Here is a 19,107-nt window from a genome sequence, read left to right on the forward strand (position 1 = left end):
TATTACCCCCTGAAATGTAGTTAGTAACTTGAGTAAATGCAGTAATTTTCCACCACTGTCTGCACAATATTTAAATATCGCTACAGAAAGCCCAATTATTTTTCCCCTGATGGTGGATAAACAATGTAAGCCATGTAAGGAGTAAAAGCAGAACATAACCAACCAAAAAAATCCACCATATCCTGTTCCAGGTACGGAAAGGAGTCATAGCATTGAAGGAGTGAAAGAATGAAAACAATAGGGACCTGTCATTCTTCAGGGATGAGGGAATAACAAATTCTCCCTGGAGCCCAGACGCACTAGATCCCCCCCCCCCACGCTGTTTTCAGCAGTGATGACGTGAGGAACAGCCAACTCTTCTGGGGAAGTGTGTGAAAGGGGAAAGGTCCTCTGAGCCCGGGGTTTTCCTGCTCCCCATTGTCTCCCTGACAACCTGTCCTCACCGGAAAATAACTAATTTATGAAGGTATGTTAGAGTGACAGAAAATGAGTGACTATCAGGAGTCAGGCCTTGGATCACCTTCTGAACAAAAACAGGAAACCAAACGGTTGAAGACTGAGATGAAAACACCTCTTAAGATAACTGACTGGACACATTTAGGGTGACAGGAAAATATATATCTTCTATTGAAGTGATACAAGTGCCATAGGTTGATAACAGATAGTGTTTTTTTAACATAATCTACAAAAACTGCTTAATCATGAATACAGGTCCATGAAACAGAAATTAGACACTGATGATGAAGCTTGACAGTGAGATGTCTGGAGGTTATACACAGACAAATGAATCAAAAAAGCTGGAAAAACACTGATTAAAGCAGGAAGATTTATCAAAACTGACACTTGTGAAAATGATAATACTATTCTCTACCCTCAAGAACCTTAGCAGCTTTTTGAAGAAGGTCTTTGAATTTGTCAAGATTTCTGGAGGGACTTTGCTGCCATCTCCTGACAGAAACACAGAAAGCACATGAAGATGAGACTTGTGATTCACTATGCCTTCTTTTAATATCCATAAAGGGCTTCAAAAATGTATGTACAATGTGTTCTCAAGTGCAGCTAGACGCGCAGTATGGGGGGCCTTTTCTTAATCAGTCCATCAATGCTAAAGAGATAACTGTCAGAGGAGCTGCTTGAACATTACTGTACATTCACTCATTTTCTTTGTGACATACAAGAGTGACAAAACAACTAAAGATTAAAAACAACCCTGTATAAAATAGAAAATACATTAAGACAAGCTTCAAAACGTGTAAATAAACAAAAAGGGAAGGCAATGTTACAGAAGTTGTGACCTCTGTGATACAGTACATCATGTTACAGTTCGTCCCAAAGGTCCAGCTATGAAGAACTGTCACAGGCTCGCACTGATTTCACTCTTTAAGACTTACAGACAGATCAGTGTGGTCTGAGACTAAAAAGAAAAAACAAATGGTAAGGGCGGGAGTTTAACAAAGCCTGATGATTAAACCATCTTCATTTTAAATTATTTTTTGTCCTTCTACTTGTGTCCTGCTCCTGGACTCTCTGACATGTATTTCATCCTGTCACCTAGGAGACCTCCAGCACTTCAACAGCTAACAACCGGATGATGATGTTGTTACTTCGCCAGCTTAAAACAACTAATGACTCATTAATTTGTCAATGGAAACACAATGATTGTGTTTCCAGTAACTGCTGACACCCTCTTGTTTCTCTAGAAATTCACCTGGCTTCCCAAATATTCTTACAAATCATTTTTCTACAGCAGCTAATGAAGTTACCTCAGTAATGATTGGACTTAAAGAAAATATACCCAATTGTTATCAACTACAGTGTGTGCATGAGAAACAGGGCGTTAGTGTGTCCTGTTTTAGACCGTTGCCTCAATGTCCTGGGGGTCTTCCCCCTCCAGCAGGCTGTAAGAAGCGTGGCTCTGAAAAGGTCTTTGTAGAGGGTGGGCCAGGAGTTTGGCCATGCAGTTGTGCAGCTCGATGGCTGGTCCAGTCAGGGAAACCTCGAAGCGATAGCACATTCCCTTTGAGTCCAGGTTGCAGAAAGAGGTGTAGTTGTCCTGGAGACAAAAATTGAAAAAATAACACACCGTTGAAATGCAGCACATAAGGGAAATATCCCAATTACATCATCAAGTGAAAATCTGCCATATTTAGGTTTGTCTAAGGAGGGCTCTGACCGCTCAACACTGTTCAGACTGAGTAAGATGGAAAGAAGTACCTGAATGAATTCATTTAAAAAACAAAACAGGAATGAACGGAGTCCCTGAATGGGTCATGGTGGGATTTTTTTTACTTTACTCTTTGACCTTTTTGTTTATTTACACATTTTGAAGATCAGTGTGCATTTTGACCCGGTGGCGACAATACCTATTGACGCAGCAACCACTGTAAGTACTATTCTTGTTTAATTAGACTTCTCTATTTCAGTTATTCTACTCTGTATAATTGTTCTGTAGTTATTGTAGCTAAAACTGATGTACTTATATGATTCTGTTTTCTTCAAGGTTGTGTCTTCCTGGTCGAATGTACTTATTGTAAGTCGCTTTGGATAAAAGCGTCAGCTAAATACAATGTAATGTAATGTAATGATCTATTTTTAAGTTTGCACTCAACCGGTTTTGTGTTCCCCAGAAAAGTCCAGTCAGTGCATTGTGGGTTAATGTTTAATATTGCAAAAAAAACATAAAATTACTTTTAAGATAATGTTAAAGACAAAGAGTACCACTCTTTGCGATTTGTGATATTTGGCTGTAAAAAGTAAAATGACCTTGACAAACAAACCTGAGCCAAACTACGACTTATGTTCTGGTTTAAATCTAAATGGATAATTGTCTTTTCATCCGTTTCTTCACTCACCCTCCAGCTGGTCTCATCCCCCTGCTCGTCCACCCCGTTGTGGAGGTAAACCACATCAAAGAAAAAATATGGAGACTGCAGCATTTTCTGTGGTAGGACACAAGAACAAGCAAGGCTTTAAATGTCAAATAAATGCAACCATCAAGAAAACCAGAGACAGAAGATATTGTCAGATTCACTATAAAAGCAACAATGTTACTCAAATTCAGTCCGGATATCTCAAAGAGTGTCATACTCACATTTACCGCCTCCGATGGGTTGAACTGCAGCTGTCCTGCATGGCGACTGTAGATGAGCACAGTCCGCACCACGTACGGCGGAGGGACGGTCTGAACATTGTCCATCGACGGCAACTCGATCTTCTGACGTCTAAAAGGACAACGGAAGAAGAAATGAACCTCAGTTAACACTTCTATGTAACGTTTAATTTATTTTGAAGGAAACCAAAAAGGTTTATAGTCAGAAAGAACTTACATTACATTAAGAAGATCCTCAAGGTCTACAGAGGACAGTTAAGGTTACAATTAAGAACTGGAATCTATTTGAAATGCTATTGCGTTATAGTTTCACATTTATTTGAATTGTTTAAGAGTTTGAATTGAGTTTTGAATAAAAGGATACTGAAGGTCTCGCACACATTGGTGTCAAGGTCGTACAGACAGCTGCACAGCTCTCTGGGGTCCGAGGTGAAGCCCGACAGCTGAAGCACATACACAAGTACATCACATCAGAAAACAGAAGACAATGTTCCAGAGAACTGTGTGTTATATTTGAAGCAGATTAAAACCAGAACTCACCCACAGAGCGTCATCATTGACCACTACCAGAGCAAACTCATGGCGTTTGTCAATCTTGTGTTTAGTTCTGACAAACATCTCTATCATCTTCTGGGATGTGTTCAGGGCATTTATTTTAGACCTAAAAGGGAAAGGAAGTCACATTAGGGGGTGATGACAAATGAAAAATAAGCTCTGAAGAATAAATGTTTATCTTGCTTTAGATTACCCATTAAAAGACTCCAACTTTGACAAAGCCATCTCTTCCGAAAGGTCTAAGCAGATGATCTGCCATGAGGAAGACAACAGCAGATAGTACAGGACTCAGATGGATCATTTGGAGGTGTTCTCAGTGGGGTTGTAAGAGGTACTTATCCATAGCCAGCGTATTACTTTTCGTACTTAGTTTCAGACAGAGAGACAGGAGTACCTGCACAGAAGTTGAAGAATGTACTGCTGTGGACAGGTAAAGCCTCAACATGTATTTGAGCCTTAAAAAAAAGGCTCACCTTTAACAAATTTGATCATTTTCTTCACTTTCACCACGTGCCTGACGGAGAACTGAAGCCGCTATCTATGCTCCCTCCAAAGCCACCAGACTTCTTAGACAAAAACAGTAAGAACACGAGAGTTGCTGATCTATCATCAGTAGTTGGTGTTTTTCTACATGTAAATGCTAGAAGCTTACTGCCAAAAATGTACCAGATAAAAGTACTCGTTCACAGCTCAAATCCGGAGGTACTTGTCATCACTGAGTCTTGGCTGAAGAAGAATATCCCAGACTCTGACATCGGCATCGCTGGTTATAATGTGTTTAGGCAGGATAGATCATCTAACGCAGGTGGAGTAGTTATATTCACAAAGGAACACCTCCAGTGTTCTATCGCCACTAGTAAATCTGTCCCCAAACAATTTGACCTACTTATCGTAAACATTAAACTAGCAAATAGCTCTACACTGACAGTCGCTGGCTGCTATCGCCCACCCTCTGCCCCAGCATGTACCCTACCTGCTCTCAGCACCCTCCTGGCACCCCACACTCATTCTGAGTTTGTGCTTCTGGGGGATCTAAACTGGGACATACTCAACCCTCCTGCGCAGGTCCAAAAACAATGGGACTCTCTTAATCTCTCGCAGATTATCCTTACTCCCACACGGTATGACACCAAAAAATCCATAAAAAGCCACCCTCCTTGATGTCATTCTCACAAATAACCCTGACGGGTACAAAACTGGCGTCTTCTGTAGCGATCTCTGTGACCACTGTCTTATTGGCTGTATTCGTAATGGCGGCACAATTAAACAGCCACTCCTTACCACTCACAGACGAATACTGAAACATTTCGACGAACAAGCCATCCTCTACGACCTGGCTGCTATCAAGTGGGACAGAATTAGCTTGATCCCTGACATCGATGCTGCATGGTCCTTCTTGTATGACTCCTTTGGTATGGTAATTAATAAACACGCTCCCATAAAGAAAATGAGGATAAAAAACCGATGGTTGAACCGAGATTTAGCTGAACTGCTTCACCTCAAGACCTCCACCTGGCGCAGGGCTCGTCACTCAAAATCCCACGACGATTGGCTATCATTCAGGAAAATCAGAAATAAGTCTATAAAGGCTATCCGCAAAGCCAAGGTTGGTTACTTCCATAATCAATTCAACCTCTGTGGATCCAATCCAAGGACATTCTGGAAAACAGTGAAAGAGATGGAGAATAAACCCCCATCCTCTCATCCCCCTAACTCCCTCGTTATTGAGGACACAGTAGTCACCGGTAATGAACGCATAGCAGAGCTCTTTAACCAGCACTTTGTTAAATGTGGGAACCTATTTGACGCTATAGCGCCTCCTAAGCCCCCCACCAACAGTCCGCCACCGAGCCCCTCTAGCGCAGCCCCATGTCACAGCTTCTGCCTGCAGGAAGTTAGTGAGAACGATGTGCTGGAGGTCCTTGGTAAACTTGACCCCAACAAACATGCAGGTCTTGATGGGCTAGACCCCTTCTTTTTTAAAGTTGCAGCCCCAATTATTGCAGAAACTATCTCCCACCTTTGTCATCTGTCCATATAGACAGCAGTGCTACCTTCTGCCTGGAAGGCAGCCTCAGTGCAACCTTTGTTTAAAGGGGGAAACCATGCTGACCCCAACTGCTATCGTCCAATATCCATTCTACCCTGTATAGCGAAAGTGTTAGACAAGTTAGTTTGCAAACAGCTAACATGGTTTCTGAAGACTTACAACATACTATCTGACATGCAGTCTTGGTTCCGTGCAGGACATGGGTGTGAGACGGTGACTCTCAAAGTCCTAAATGATATCATCAATGCCCTTGACTCCAGACAATACTGTGCTGCCATTTTCATCGATCTTGCCAAAGCCTTAGACACTGTAGATCACCAACTGCTTCTGGGGCAGCTAGACTCAGCTTTCTATATAGGAATCGCTCCTCATTCACTTCATCTGTTAAACTCTCTCTGGTCCAGATGACTGTCCTTCCTCTGTGCGACTACGGCGATACCATCTACTGCTCGGCGTGTAAAGGAGCTCTCGATCATTTGGACGTTCTGTATCACTCCGCCATCTGCTTCGCCACCAATGTCCCCTACAGGACACACCACTGTGACCTGTACTCTCTGGCTAACTGGCCCTCTCTTGAGACCAGGTGTAACATCCACTGGCTGATGTTTGATTGCAAAACACTCCTAGGCCTCACCCCCTTCTACCTCACACAATTACTGCAACTCCGCCCACCCTCGACGCACAACACCCGGTCAGCTACAAGCATCCTGCTTATTTTAATGACTGATTGAACCACAGCAGTATTGTTTTAGATATGTTATATGTTTAACTGCTATGCCTGTCATCTCTGCTCTGTGTCATCTCCTGGGTTCTGTAGTGCCCGGAGTCTGTCTTTTTACTTTCTTCCTCCCAACCCCTCAGGAAGCCTTTTGCCTCCTGTCAGGTCATCATTGAAAATAAGAATTTGTTCTCAATTGATTTTCCTGGCTAAATAAAGGTTCTGCTTCTTCTGGTTCTGCTTCTGGTTCTGCTTCTGGTTCTGCTTCTTCTGGTTCTGCTTCTTCTGGTTCTGCTTCTTCTGGTTCTTCTTCTGGTTCTTCTTCTTCTTCTATCGTTAGGTCAGATCCACTAAAGTCACACAATAACAAAAAACAGCTATCCGAGCGAATCAGTGGTAAAGCAGCAGACCTTGTTCTGCAAGGTAAAATTACACATTTTGAGTGTGGTGGCTTTACAAATAGAGCATAGCACAATAGATATTGCCAAATGATTGCCAATAAACAGCCAATTGATGGATGAGTACCTCATAAACCCCTACTTTAAAATCTTAATGTAAGGTAAAACTGTGATGAAGGCCTACCACTTTCTCTGGACAGTTGACACGGGGGACTCTGAGCTGGTACTCTGCTGGGGGAGGGATGGGGGTGGTCAGTGTGGGCGGCTGCTGGGTGGGCTTCGGCCTCTCTTTGGGTGCCACAGCAGCTGTGGACAGAGGGACTATGACACCAGCCGCTGCGGCTGCTGCTGCTGAAACTACAACAGGAGCTGCTGTCTGAGCTACAGCGGCTGACACGGTGGTGGTTGTGGAGCTTGGGGGGCTGTCGCTGGTGGAAGCCTCTCCCTCACCCTCAACACGACTCCCCACAGCGGGCTGAGGTATGTTGGGGTTACTGTTCCCCCCCAGGCTGCCCGTGCTGCTGCGACGGTCCTCAGCACCTTCAGGGTTGGAGCGTGTCCGAGGGCGAAGCTCCACCACGTGCTCCTCTCCATCGGCTGGACCCGGCTCTGGTGTCTCCATAGATACTCAGGTTGCTAAGGAATGCAAATAATGACTTTGATTAGTTGGCAGGTTTGATCAGTCATGACAAGAACCTGTTATCTCACCTAATATGAAATGTCACACACACACACACACACACACACACACACACACACACACACACACACACACACACACACACACACACACACACACACACACACACACACACACACACACACACACACACACACACACACACACACACACACACACACACACACACACACACACACACACACACACACACACACACACACACACACACACACACACACACACACACACACACACACACACACACACACACACACACACACACACACACACACACACACACCTTCCTTTTTGATAAAGCTTATAGTTAGGGCTGATTAGATTCAGCCCCTAGTTTTGCTGATATAGGCTTAGTTTGTCGGGGGTCATCTTACTTCTTCCTTCTCTCTGTCTATACCCGTGTACACTCATGTTCCGATTAACCCAGCTTCCCCAGATGTCTTTCTTTTTGGTGTCTATATACGCTGGGATCCGGAGTCATGGATGATCCTGCGGTCCTGTGTCCTGGATCGCGAGCTCTGGATCTTGAGTCGTGGCTGTGGTCCTGGATGGATATCCTCGTGGATTCATCTTCCTATTATACACACATGCATTTCCAAACATTTGGACTACCTATGTTGCAAATGTATTATCTTTTCAATTTACACACGGCATCTATTGCACGTCTGTCCGTCCTGGGAGAGGGATCCCTCCTCTGTTGCTCTCCCTGAGGTTTCTCCCATTTTTCCCTTTAAACTGTGGGTTTTCTTTGGAAGTTTTTCCTTGTACGATGTGAGGGTCTAAGGACAGAGGGTGTCGTATTGTCATACTGATATTCTGTACACACTGTGAAGACCACTGAGACAAATGTAACATTTGTGATATTGGGCTATATAAATAAACATTGATTGATTGATTGATTGATTGATTGATTGATTCAACACTGGACTGTGTTGTGTTCATGTCTGTATGCTTTAACATTGTCATGTGTTCTTAGGTAGGAGTTTTAATGTATGATTGTTATGTTAGTTGTTGCACCAATTAAAATTATTTTGACTATCAACAGGGAATGCATCAGTCAAGAAACATAAATAAAATGTCAATATATTACAATATTACAATAAATATGTAAAACACATCTACTTAGAAAATAGAAAGATGTGTTTTTTTAGGCAGAAACAGTTCAAATATAGTCCAAAGAGTGTGCGAAAGTTCACAGTACAATGTAAAGATGATATTCGCAACTATTTACCAAGAGAATTATCCAAAAATGTGTGTTAATTGTTGTCATCCACAGATACGATTCAAATGCACGGTCCACCTTATGCCTACTTCCTAATATATATATATATATATATATATATATATATATTACCAATATCGAAAGTCCAATCTATAAATGTCTTTAAATGCTAAAGGATGAAAACAAGAGCTATGTATAAAGTTTAACACAGGTCGTACACTGGGTAAAGGGAAGCTGGATGAATCGGAGACTTTCCCCCACTGTCAATAATAACTTTATAGTCGTCTATCTTCTCTCAAAATCACGCCAGTATTGTGAGTCTGGTGGTATGAACGAAAGGTGCAACGTGTAGCTAACCGGAATAATACATACTTTTAGCTGTAGATGATGGAAAGATTATTTAGAAATGCATCAATGAATGCGTCCAGAGAGAGTGAGTCCATTCAAGCTAACACAGGTGATGTGTGGTGACAGAGCAATGTGAGCTGTTAGCATTAGCTTCAGGAGAATTACGAGTCGAGACAAATCAAATGCTACATGTTAAGATGTTCCGAGAGACTTACGTGATAGGTAACTGTGAAACGTTCAGGATTCAAATAGAGTGAAAGTCATTGAAAGTTGTACAATATTTCAACGCCGAGCTAACATTTGTTTTGATCGGACTACTTCCTTACCGGAAATGACCAAATCCGGAACTGCGAAGTAGCACTGAATAATGGGTAATGGAGTTTAATGTGAAGGTTATCGCTTTCTTCCTACTTATCTTCCTCTTTTCCTTTTCAATATAGTGGTAATTTAAGTCGTAAAACCCCGATTTCAGCAGTAATAAAATGTAACAAAAAAAGACAAAATGTGTCTTAAGTGCACTTAAGTTTGTGTCATGGTCGAAATTGATCATAACTTCATGCATTTTTCGAATTGCACAACATCATAGTACATACTCCATTTTGCAGAACAGTTACAGCATGTATCAGAGTTTACTCACTGGTGACTATAAAAGAAGTATTGAAGCTAAACGTGGACAAAACAGGAAAGGACACAAAGTGACGGGGAATGGGTGGGGATGTTTTTCTGAGTGTTTTCCACTTACTTCATTCATCACACTAAACGCTGTTAGGCAGACACTCGGAGGGCAGACTGCAGCAGTGACTAACTAACTACTGGAAAATAAACACACAGGCTGTGAACAAATTCATCAGGAACAAAATCCCTGCCGCAGACATCAGGCTTACCACAATGGAGGTAATTTATGATTACATTTCTCTGAAAAATAGGTCACTAATGATAAAAGGTTTTTGAATTTTTAGTTTGACAATTGGATGTAGAGAACCTCAGAGCTGTCTTCTGTGAAATGGTTTGCTAAGATGGTGCACTTTGTCTTTAAACAAGATCTCCAAAATTGAATAATTAGACAGAATTGCAGGAGTTTGCATTAACCATCTACTATTGTGTTCATGGAGCAGTATATATAGTATTGCTGCATGGCATCAATTTATCATATACATTACATTGTGAATTTTAGCCTCTGAATTGTAAATGTGAGTGTTTCTCTGGACGCCTATTTGAGGTGCCTCTTTGCTGTTTGCCCAGTGCATCCTTGGATATCCTTCCTGTGACTGTGAATAGGAAGCGGTGGGTATAGTGGATGTATTACTGGCTGGATAAGGAATTTAAAGTATGTTGCCAACAACCACTTGCACAATATGTGTTAAAATGCACACAATCAAAACACAAGTGTTACAAAGTTTACCATGTTGACAGATGTATAGGCATCATATATACTTTAAAGCAGATTAGTTTAGCCAACATTCTTTGTGCAAAACTAAATATGGTTTGGTCTACACATATTTTCTAGACAGGAAGTTTGATCTCAGGATGTTTTAGTTTCCTCCTTTTCCGCTGCTCGAAACAATAGCCACTATACAGTTCAGCAACAATCTCTTGTTCAATAGCATAACACATGATGATTGTCAACCTGCAGCAAGAACAAACACTTTATGTGTTTTATATTGGGACACATTACTGTACAACTGCAGGGGAAAAGGAAGCCATTTGCTGCAGTAAAAAGCTAAATGAATGCCTTAAATAAGGTTGTTTTATTTTATATCCAAATACCACTTCATGTGTCTGCAGGATTCCTGCCTGCGTCGATGTTACAGCCTGGATGCTGGGTCAGTGTGTGACAGGGAGGTGTTGACCCTGAACCAACATGCGACCTTTGACCCTGAGGGCTCTGACCCCACAGCAAACCTAGACCCTTCCCCAGCTGAATTGGCTCAGTGTGAGGCAGAAGTCGGCACGCTGCTCAGCATCATTGCAGAACTGAACAAGAAGATGGGGTCATTAAAGGCACCAAGGTCAGTGAAGAGAGTAATTACATATGCAATTTCTGAAGGCTTGTCACGTATGAAAGCCACAACATTGATCTGAGTAAATGGATTTGGTTTCACTCCCAATAAATGTTTTGTTGGAGCCATGTTTGTCTTTACATATTTTCCCATCAATAACTAATATATTGGTCTGCTCGATTGTCTCAAAAATAAACACAAGGGTATTTGTTAGTAGAAATGTTAATGCTGATGGTATTCTTCAGTGAGCCAGGAGACCTGAGACCACCAGGACCCTCGAGGCCTCTGGTTCCAGACCTCCTGTCCCACAGGCTGTCCAGAGGCTTCCCAGAGAGGAACATCACCTCTGCTTCCACATCCAAACCTCCACGGACCGACCGAGGTAGCATCGACACAGCGAACATAACTCTGGGTTTATTCAGGCAATAGGAATCTGTGTTGAATTGGCAAGGATTACTTGATTACTTTTTTGAGTACATCTAAGATACGGCAATTTTATATATTTTTGTATATACTCATAATAAATGCATCACACATGTTGTGTACTGTATATGGTTTGCGCCGGTGCTTTTTTCTATGGGGAGATTTGAGTTGACTCAAATGCTCAATATAGAAAGCATTTAAATGTTTTGTTTTATTAAAGGTGGGGTAGGTACGTTTCAGAAACCGGCTCGAGTGCACTAACATTTGAAAGTACACAGCCGAAAAGAATCCGCCCCTTCCTTCAGACTTCCTTACAGAGCACCTCCTCCAACACACATGCACGCGCAATACACGCCCAATTACAGCACGCCCAATGAGGGCACGAGATACATTTGTGCGTGCACGAGATGGAAGGCTGACAGACAGGGCGGCAATCCAATCCGTTTTGCCGGGCCGGCTAAACGGATTGGTTGTACTGTAAAAAGTACAACCAATCCTTTTAGCCGGCCCGGCAAAACGGATTGGTTGTACTTTTTACAGTATTACAGGTTCCACAGATGACATTTTTGTATGGATTTTTTGTCAAAGCACTTAAGATATTCATTGCTATCGGGATGTTAAGAGCATTCCATGGAATATAACAAAAAGTGTATCTCGAGCCGGTTTCTGAAACGTACCTACCCCACCTTTAAATAGAAGGAACAAAATATTAAATAAACTTAAATGTTTACGTCTGCTTTTTTTGGTGTAAAGTGAAATCAAAGTTTTCAATATTTGTATAACATATATAATTACAAAGTGATCCAAAAGTATTTAGATTAGATAACCTTTTTCTTATCAAAATAATCAAGCTACTTTCACTTTTACTAACATGATTAATTGTACCTATACTTTGCATCCACTAGGAGGCGGTGGTGTAGTGTGGACTAAACTGGAGGAGGTTTTAACGTCATTGGAGGACTCCATCAGCTGTAAGAGGTCCTGGGCGGCCCCCATCACCACTGCTGACCAGAACAAGCAAAGGGAGCATCTGAGAGCCGCCCAGGAGAGCTGGGCTAGGTCCACACAGGTATCAAAACTGTGACAAACTCCCATGATTCTGCATTTAAATGTTCATTATTAAATGTGCAAATATAGGGTGAAATGTGACACATTTGTCCAAAATCAACTTGTCATGAAGAGATTTTTGGAATTCAGTATCAAAGGATTAATTCAGCAGAAAGATCTGTCTTTGTTCAGGCTATCTTTAGACTACTATCAACCACTTTTTCTCACTCCTTGCAGATGTTGGAGGAGATGGAACTAGAGTTTGGGATCTCATGCCCACCAGGCCTGCCAAAGGACCAGTATCAGGAGGACATCCTGGATCTGGAGAAGAGTCAGGAGGAGCTGGAGAGGGCTCACAGCAGCATCAGCCAGGTGGAGGAGGAGAAGAACAAGGTACACAGGTTTTGTCTGATAAAGAGCTTAAAGAGAAACATAAAATGCCAAAAACATAAACCAATTCAAGAAGTGTTGGTATGTAAATGCAAACCTGTTTGTTCAAAACTATTTGAGTTAAAAAAATAAAATAAATGTAGCACCTGTTCTCTTGCTGGTTGGTCTCCAGAAGGCCTGGAGGTCAGGCTGCGGCTCTCCTCCCTATCGGCCCCCAGCAGGAACTCTCAGTCCAGACTGGGCCTCTCCTCCCTTCCCTGGTTCACCGTTACTCCACAGACGGACATCCAGAGCTGGGACGCCTCTGTCTGGGAGTGGGGGGGGTTCTCCAGCGGGCTCTGTGAACTCATGCAGTCCTTGTCCAAGCCCTGTAAGCCAGGAGTCTGAGACGGAGCGACTGAACAGGTGAGAATCAGTCAAAGTAACAAACATCAGCCATAGTCAACACGTATAACTACTGAGTGAGGTGTTTCAAGGACATATGGAAATTCTAAATGAATTGAAGTAAATTGGGACAGCTTTTAACAACAGCGGAACTGTCCGATATCAAAACATCTGTTTACAACTTGGGTGGTATAATCCAAGTCCCTCATACTGTATGCTCACTTCTTCCCAAACACATGCATTTTAGCTTGAACCTTAATATGTAAACTATTTCAACATAAAACAGTTCTCACCCGAGGAACAACGTTTCTCGAAACCTTAAGACTGTATATAAGAAAATATTTAAAATAGTATGGTTCAGCGAATATGCAATATCCAATTTATTTCAATTCATCAACACTTTGATGTTCCGTCCACAGAGTAATTGATGCACACATTGTGGGTTAAGTAACTCAACAAATGCAGTAAAACAGTTTCTTCCTCGACGGAAACAGTGTGTGCTGTTTTATTGCTTTTTAACCTCATCCTCTCCTCATTACAGGTGCATTGAGAGGCTGAGGGCCAGAAATGAGCTACTGAGTGCAGCTCTGGAGCGAAGGAAGGGAGAGTCGGAGCAGATCAGTATGAAACTAAACAGACTGGAGGCGGACTGCTCTGCCCTGCAGATGGCTCTCAGATACTGGTACACACATAAAGCAAACCTGACTCACAAGTGCCAAGGACATTCAAGGACATTCAAATAAATGTGCACAGGTCAGCTATCTGACAGTAAACTAGGTTCTTATGTTGTAAAGGTCGTATTTGTTTTTGTGATTGACAGTGAGGAGTGTGAGGAGGCCTACAGCGAGCTCCTGTCACTTTATGACGCCAAGAAGCAGCAAAGCATTCCTCAGCAGACAGACCCAGCAGGTGTTTGAATACTGTGTTTTAATAGTACTTACAACTCAGGGCACACATTCACTTATATACACAGTAGGTATGCGTGTCATTTACACGCACACACACACACACACACACACACACACACAGTCGTGCTCACAGTTTTTTTTATCTCATCAGAGGCGGTCAGGGACAGGCAGCAGCCCGACACTGAGGAGCTGTCCACCTCCTTCTCGACAGCAGGAGTCCCAGAGGAAACAGAAACACAGAGAACTACAGGGCAGAGGTGACGTTTTTAAAGATCTCTTTGTGGATCGAAGCTCAAAATTAGGAATGGGTAGAAAGCAAAACATGTTTTGTCATCATTGACAAATGGAAATTGCAAAAAGAAGAATATTGCATATATCATTATATCTCACAACTAAAGATGTACATGCTATTAACTAAATGATTCAGTAGCTATCTAGTATGTCTTAATCAGATGACACATTAATAAAGAACTTTCCAATATCACATTTTCAGTCACTGACTATATGTAACCCCACAGGACCCCTGATTTGGGGGTACGAGAAACTGTTCTCCGTCAGCAAATCGAGCGCCTAAAAAAGGATCGGGCTTCCATTTGTCTACCTAAGCCAAGCCCAGGAGTCGAGAGCAAAATGAGCCATGAATCTGGTCAACAAGCTGGACCGAGAGGAGGACAAGTGACTCAAGATATTGTCAAAACTCCTGATACCAAGAAAGAGAAACCTTCCATCTTCTATGAACTCATCTCTGTCAGGGTAAGAGATGTGTGTCTTCATTTATGATAGACCTACAAATTATGAAAAACAGCCAAACCTTCCATGCAAAGAGATCTTGAGATAAAAGAGTTGGCGTCCTGATATTCTAATTGCTAAGGCACATACAACATCACCCCAGCTGGCAAAATGTATACACAACAACCTCAGAAAGGGAGTGGATAAAATATTTACTTCTTGTGCATCTGCCACTACTAGACACACAGCTTTTCTTATTCTGTATCTGTGTTCAACTCTTTGTATACTATGGTTTAACTGCTTCAGGAGGAGATGTCAGATCTACGCGCTCTAATCCGCCTGAAGGAGAAAGAGTTACGGTGTCTGGAGTGGGGTTTAATGGCCCAGAAGGCCCAGGAAGCAGCTGGAGCTTTCGTCCCAGAGAGCCTCAGAGAGGAGGCGGTGGAGCATCGTAAGACCGAGCAACAGGTGGGACACACTCCTACAGCAGCACCAGAGATTTTTTTTTATTCAAATAATACAAAGTCAAGGTGAAACGAGCAAGAGGGAGCAGGACGCTGGTCTACTGTGGCAGACCCGATTCAAATCTGGGTGTCCCACATGGGAAATCAAACATCTACCAAAGCAGAATCCCTTCAGGCCAGGAGGGATATTTTGGTTCCACAAGGTCTTCTGCAGGGCTGTCCTGGTGCTGCAGCAATGATTCATAGCATTTCTCATTGTTGGATGAGAAAGAGCTGAAAAGCTACTTTAGATTTCTCCTTTCTGTCAATTACTGCAGACATAGGGCATCAGAAACAACAGGATTTGACTCAAAGGTTAACATTGCCTCCAAAACTGTTCTTTTTCTTCCTCAATATTTAATTTATGGTTTAAAATAACATTGTTTTTTCTAGATGCACTTTGTCAGACTCAATAACTGATCTTATATCCTTGACATTTTTGAACCATAATAACAATGGCTTCTGATTGCAGCATTGTAAATATTATTCTGTTGAAACCTAGAGATCCCTACAAAGAAAAATAAATATTAAGGGTTGCAAGATGGACGGGATGTCAAATAAACCCTTTAGTAACATATCATAGACCCCATTAATACATCATTTAATTTGGTTTTGAGCTTTCAAAAATAATGATATTTAAATGTTATGTTTCAGAGGCTCTGTGAAAACACAGCTCACCTAGGAAGTGATGTGGAAATCGCTGATCCTCGAACCAGACCCATTCTGAAAGAGCTGCAGGCCGTCCTGCAAAGGTGAGACATGTGACATTTCTCTGCAGTCCAATGTTTAAGGCAATAACACTGTAAGTATGAAAAAACATACTTATCAGTGATAGCAAATGCAAGATTTGTTTTCTCTCTTTTAAAGTGTCTCAAAAAGAAAACCTGGTAAATTATTAAATGTAATGTGTTTACATCTTGGTATTCATCGATGTATTCATTTGTCAAGGAAATGTACCTGAGGAGGGAAGTTGGTGTAGAAAATGAATCATTCAGACATCTGTTGCTTGGTTTTATCTGTTGCTTAGGAACACTACGAGCAGAAATGCAGACGTTGATTTAATGGGCTTCTTGTTCTCTCCATCAGGGGCTTCAGAGAGCATCCTTTTCTCTTCTGACCTCGAGTACTGAATACTTCTTAACAAAGCTCTGCTGTTTGCATCACACATCCAATCACACATTCTCTCTTGTGATTTAATGAGTCACAGACCCATAAAGACAAGACATTCATGATTCTTAACATGATTTGGTTTCTGTACACTAAGGTACTTTAAGTGAAATGAACAGGCAGGTATTATGTTTTCCTTTTATTTGACCTGATCTTACTTTTGTTTTCAGGGAACAAGCCCTGAAGAAGAGACTGGCTTTAGTCCAAGACTCTCTAAACTCTGCTCTGTCAGACAGCACGTCGCGCAGGAGAGACAGCGGAGAGCAGACTGCTCGACTTACACAAGCTCACAGGTAGGCATCACAGGAAAAGTGTTTAATAGCATGCATGTTTTCAAGAAGAAGCTCAAAGAAATTTAAAAAAACGTATTGAATGGCTATGATACGGATGGTCGGTGAGGGAAATTAGCAAGTAAGACCCATTTTTACAATCTATGAGTAAGACGTTACAGGATTTGTATGTTGTTTTATTCTGATCCAATTGTTCTTGTTGGGTTTTCATAGCATCATTTGATCAAGTTGTACACAAGTACAAAACTTGGGTGGAAAGCTAGGATTTGTATGTTCTACATTATGTTGTTTCTACATTTAGTTTAGGGAAAAAACACTTATAAACAGGGGAAGGTCTTTATAAGTATTCAGGTTTGCTTCGCTATTTTATTTTTGTATAATACAATCTAAAATAACCAATTCTGCATGTGTAACTTCCATTCCAGCAAAGCGTTGAGTTCGTACCGGCAGATTCGCAGGAAGTACCGGGAGCAGGTGTGGAGGCTGGAGCAGAAAGTGGCGGCCATGACGGAGAGTCACCACCATCAGAGTGGAGCTGCGACAGCAGCTGGGGAGGCCCCTGAGTGGAGAAGGGAAGAAACTGTTTTATGATTCCTCAGTATATAATGCCCTGCTAAATTCAAGCCAATTATATGTATTTTTATAATTGTTAAAGTATATTCCATTTGATACAGATATATATATATGGTATGTAGGGCAGTAGAACATGGAGCACATGGTCAGTTCTGCCGTTTCAACCCTTACGAGAGTCACCAATAAACTGCATCGGAATCCAAAGCTTAACTCATCTAACAGGACTCACACATCACAAGACACATTCCTTATTTCAGAGAAACAGCTGTCATGCAGTCATGAATGTGTGAGGCTGATTCAAGGACTGAACCCTCTGAGGGCCTCGGGACTGACCTCGAGAGCGCACATGTCCTTTTTCCCGTACAAGCCGACTGTATAAAGCAACTCTCGGCTGGCCGTGCTGTCACAAAGCTCAGAGAAGGGGGATGGGGGCCAGGACAATGGCTGATGTGCACACAAAATGTACGGCCAGCCCATTTGTCTTCTTAGCACTTAGTTCTCGCCATCTTGCTCTCTCTGCCTTTCACTATTTCCACTTCTCTGAAACAAATTACACTCAAAGCTTATTTTTATACTTATTTATAGAAGCCATGCAAATACTTTTAGTTTCTGTCAACACCAACATATTCTTGTTGACATTTTTTTCCTTGTTTCTTCATTACAAATAACAGGAGCACTTTTTTTTGGGTCCATCCCACATACACTCTTCTGGTCCATAAATATAATCTAGAATTCAAAATGTGCTTTAATTGTAGTGCTTGAGTAGTACTTAAAAAAAGAAAAAGGAAAGTAATGCAAAAACCCTTTTTAAAAGTGTCTGAACAAAGCTTAATGGTGCCATAACGTCGTTCCCTGTTAAAATTAGCCGCTAGGCTGGTTATTAAGCCCGCCTTAATGCGTTGCAAATAAGTGATGTTCAAACAAGTGTGTTCCCACCTTATTGTCGCATCAACTTTAAGAGCACTAATATACTTGATCACTTTTTGGCCCATATTGTGTTGTAAATGTGCTACTGTCAATGTTATTGTTTCAAGATCTGATTTTGTAAGTATTAAAAAAAAGTTCTAAGACTTGGTTTGGCTTCGTGCATTTCATTTGAATTGTTTCCAATCTTCACAAGTTAAACAGGACGGTAATTTCCATATTAACGGTGTGTGTGTCTGCCCAAGGACAATTTAAGGTAAAACCTAATAGAGGTATCATACATAATAACCTAATAAAAGTAACGTAATGTTGCACTGTAGTAATGTAACAACTACTACAGTGCAACAAAACAGGAATATTAAATGTGGTCTCTTAAACATAAGATCTCTAGCATCTAAAGCAATATTGGTAAATGATTTAATATCAGATTATAATATTGATATATGCTGTCTCACTGAAACTTGGTTGAGACATGAAGAATATGTCAGCATAAATGAGGCCACTCCACCCAGCCATATCAATACTCATATTGCCCGAGGCACGGGCCGAGGAGGTGGAGTTGCAGCAATCTTTGACTCAAGTGTACTTATCAATACTAAACCAAAATTAAATTATACCTCCTTTGAAAGTCTCGTTTTAGTCTTACGCATCCAACCTGGAAAACTTTGC

General features: G+C 41.7%; 2 protein-coding genes across 4 annotated transcripts; one reads left to right on the plus strand and one right to left on the minus strand.

Annotated features, from left to right (window-relative positions):
• Positions 1-812: 812 nt before the first annotated feature.
• On the minus strand, positions 813-9,457 carry babam1 (BRISC and BRCA1 A complex member 1). Of its 2 annotated transcripts, none has more exons than XM_034080906.2 (9): positions 9,316-9,457; positions 7,015-7,466; positions 3,858-3,916; positions 3,650-3,770; positions 3,474-3,552; positions 3,327-3,351; positions 3,092-3,221; positions 2,853-2,939; positions 813-2,053 (listed from the first exon to the last, which is right to left on the minus strand). In XM_034080906.2, exons 2-9 carry the CDS (start codon positions 7,450-7,452, stop codon positions 1,853-1,855), a joined length of 1,140 nt encoding a protein of 379 aa, XP_033936797.1. In that variant the 5' UTR covers positions 7,453-7,466; positions 9,316-9,457; the 3' UTR covers positions 813-1,852. The 2 variants fall into 2 exon arrangements, with proteins under 2 accessions (XP_033936797.1, XP_033936798.1); XM_034080907.2 differs by lacking the exon at positions 9,316-9,457 and adding an exon at positions 9,125-9,266.
• A 139-nt stretch (positions 9,458-9,596) lies between these two features.
• On the plus strand, positions 9,597-18,570 carry ushbp1 (Usher syndrome 1C binding protein 1). Of its 2 annotated transcripts, none has more exons than XM_034080904.2 (14): positions 9,597-9,994; positions 10,886-11,109; positions 11,346-11,482; positions 12,429-12,592; positions 12,808-12,963; positions 13,133-13,365; positions 13,886-14,026; positions 14,165-14,253; positions 14,404-14,509; positions 14,771-15,005; positions 15,288-15,449; positions 16,139-16,236; positions 16,822-16,944; positions 17,367-18,570. In XM_034080904.2, the coding sequence occupies exons 1-14, from the start codon at positions 9,989-9,991 to the stop codon at positions 17,530-17,532; spliced, it is 2,040 nt and encodes a 679-aa protein (XP_033936795.1). In that variant the 5' UTR covers positions 9,597-9,988; the 3' UTR covers positions 17,533-18,570. The 2 variants fall into 2 exon arrangements, with proteins under 2 accessions (XP_033936795.1, XP_033936796.1); XM_034080905.2 differs by having other exon boundaries at positions 13,136-13,365.
• The last annotated feature ends 537 nt before the right edge of the window (positions 18,571-19,107 follow it).

This window comes from Pseudochaenichthys georgianus, chromosome 4 (genome assembly GCF_902827115.2).
Source record: "Pseudochaenichthys georgianus chromosome 4, fPseGeo1.2, whole genome shotgun sequence".
NCBI classification, from domain to species: domain Eukaryota; kingdom Metazoa; phylum Chordata; class Actinopteri; order Perciformes; family Channichthyidae; genus Pseudochaenichthys; species Pseudochaenichthys georgianus.

Bases quoted from the DNA above. Each gene is read 5' to 3' on its own strand.
- babam1 (XM_034080906.2), bottom strand. From the start codon at position 7,452: ATGGAGACACCAGAGCCGGGTCCAGCCGATGGAGAGGAGCACGTGGTG. The intron at 3,222-3,326 runs GTAAGTTCTTTC...TTGTCCTTTTAG, and splicing joins GAGGATCTTCTTAATGTAAT to ACGTCAGAAGATCGAGTTGC. The intron at 2,054-2,852 runs GTGAGTGAAGAA...TTTTGTCTCCAG, and splicing joins GGGATGAGACCAGCTGGAGG to GACAACTACACCTCTTTCTG.
- ushbp1 (XM_034080904.2), top strand. The intron at 12,593-12,807 runs GTATCAAAACTG...CACTCCTTGCAG, and splicing joins GCTGGGCTAGGTCCACACAG to ATGTTGGAGGAGATGGAACT. The intron at 12,964-13,132 runs GTACACAGGTTT...GTTGGTCTCCAG, and splicing joins TGGAGGAGGAGAAGAACAAG to AAGGCCTGGAGGTCAGGCTG.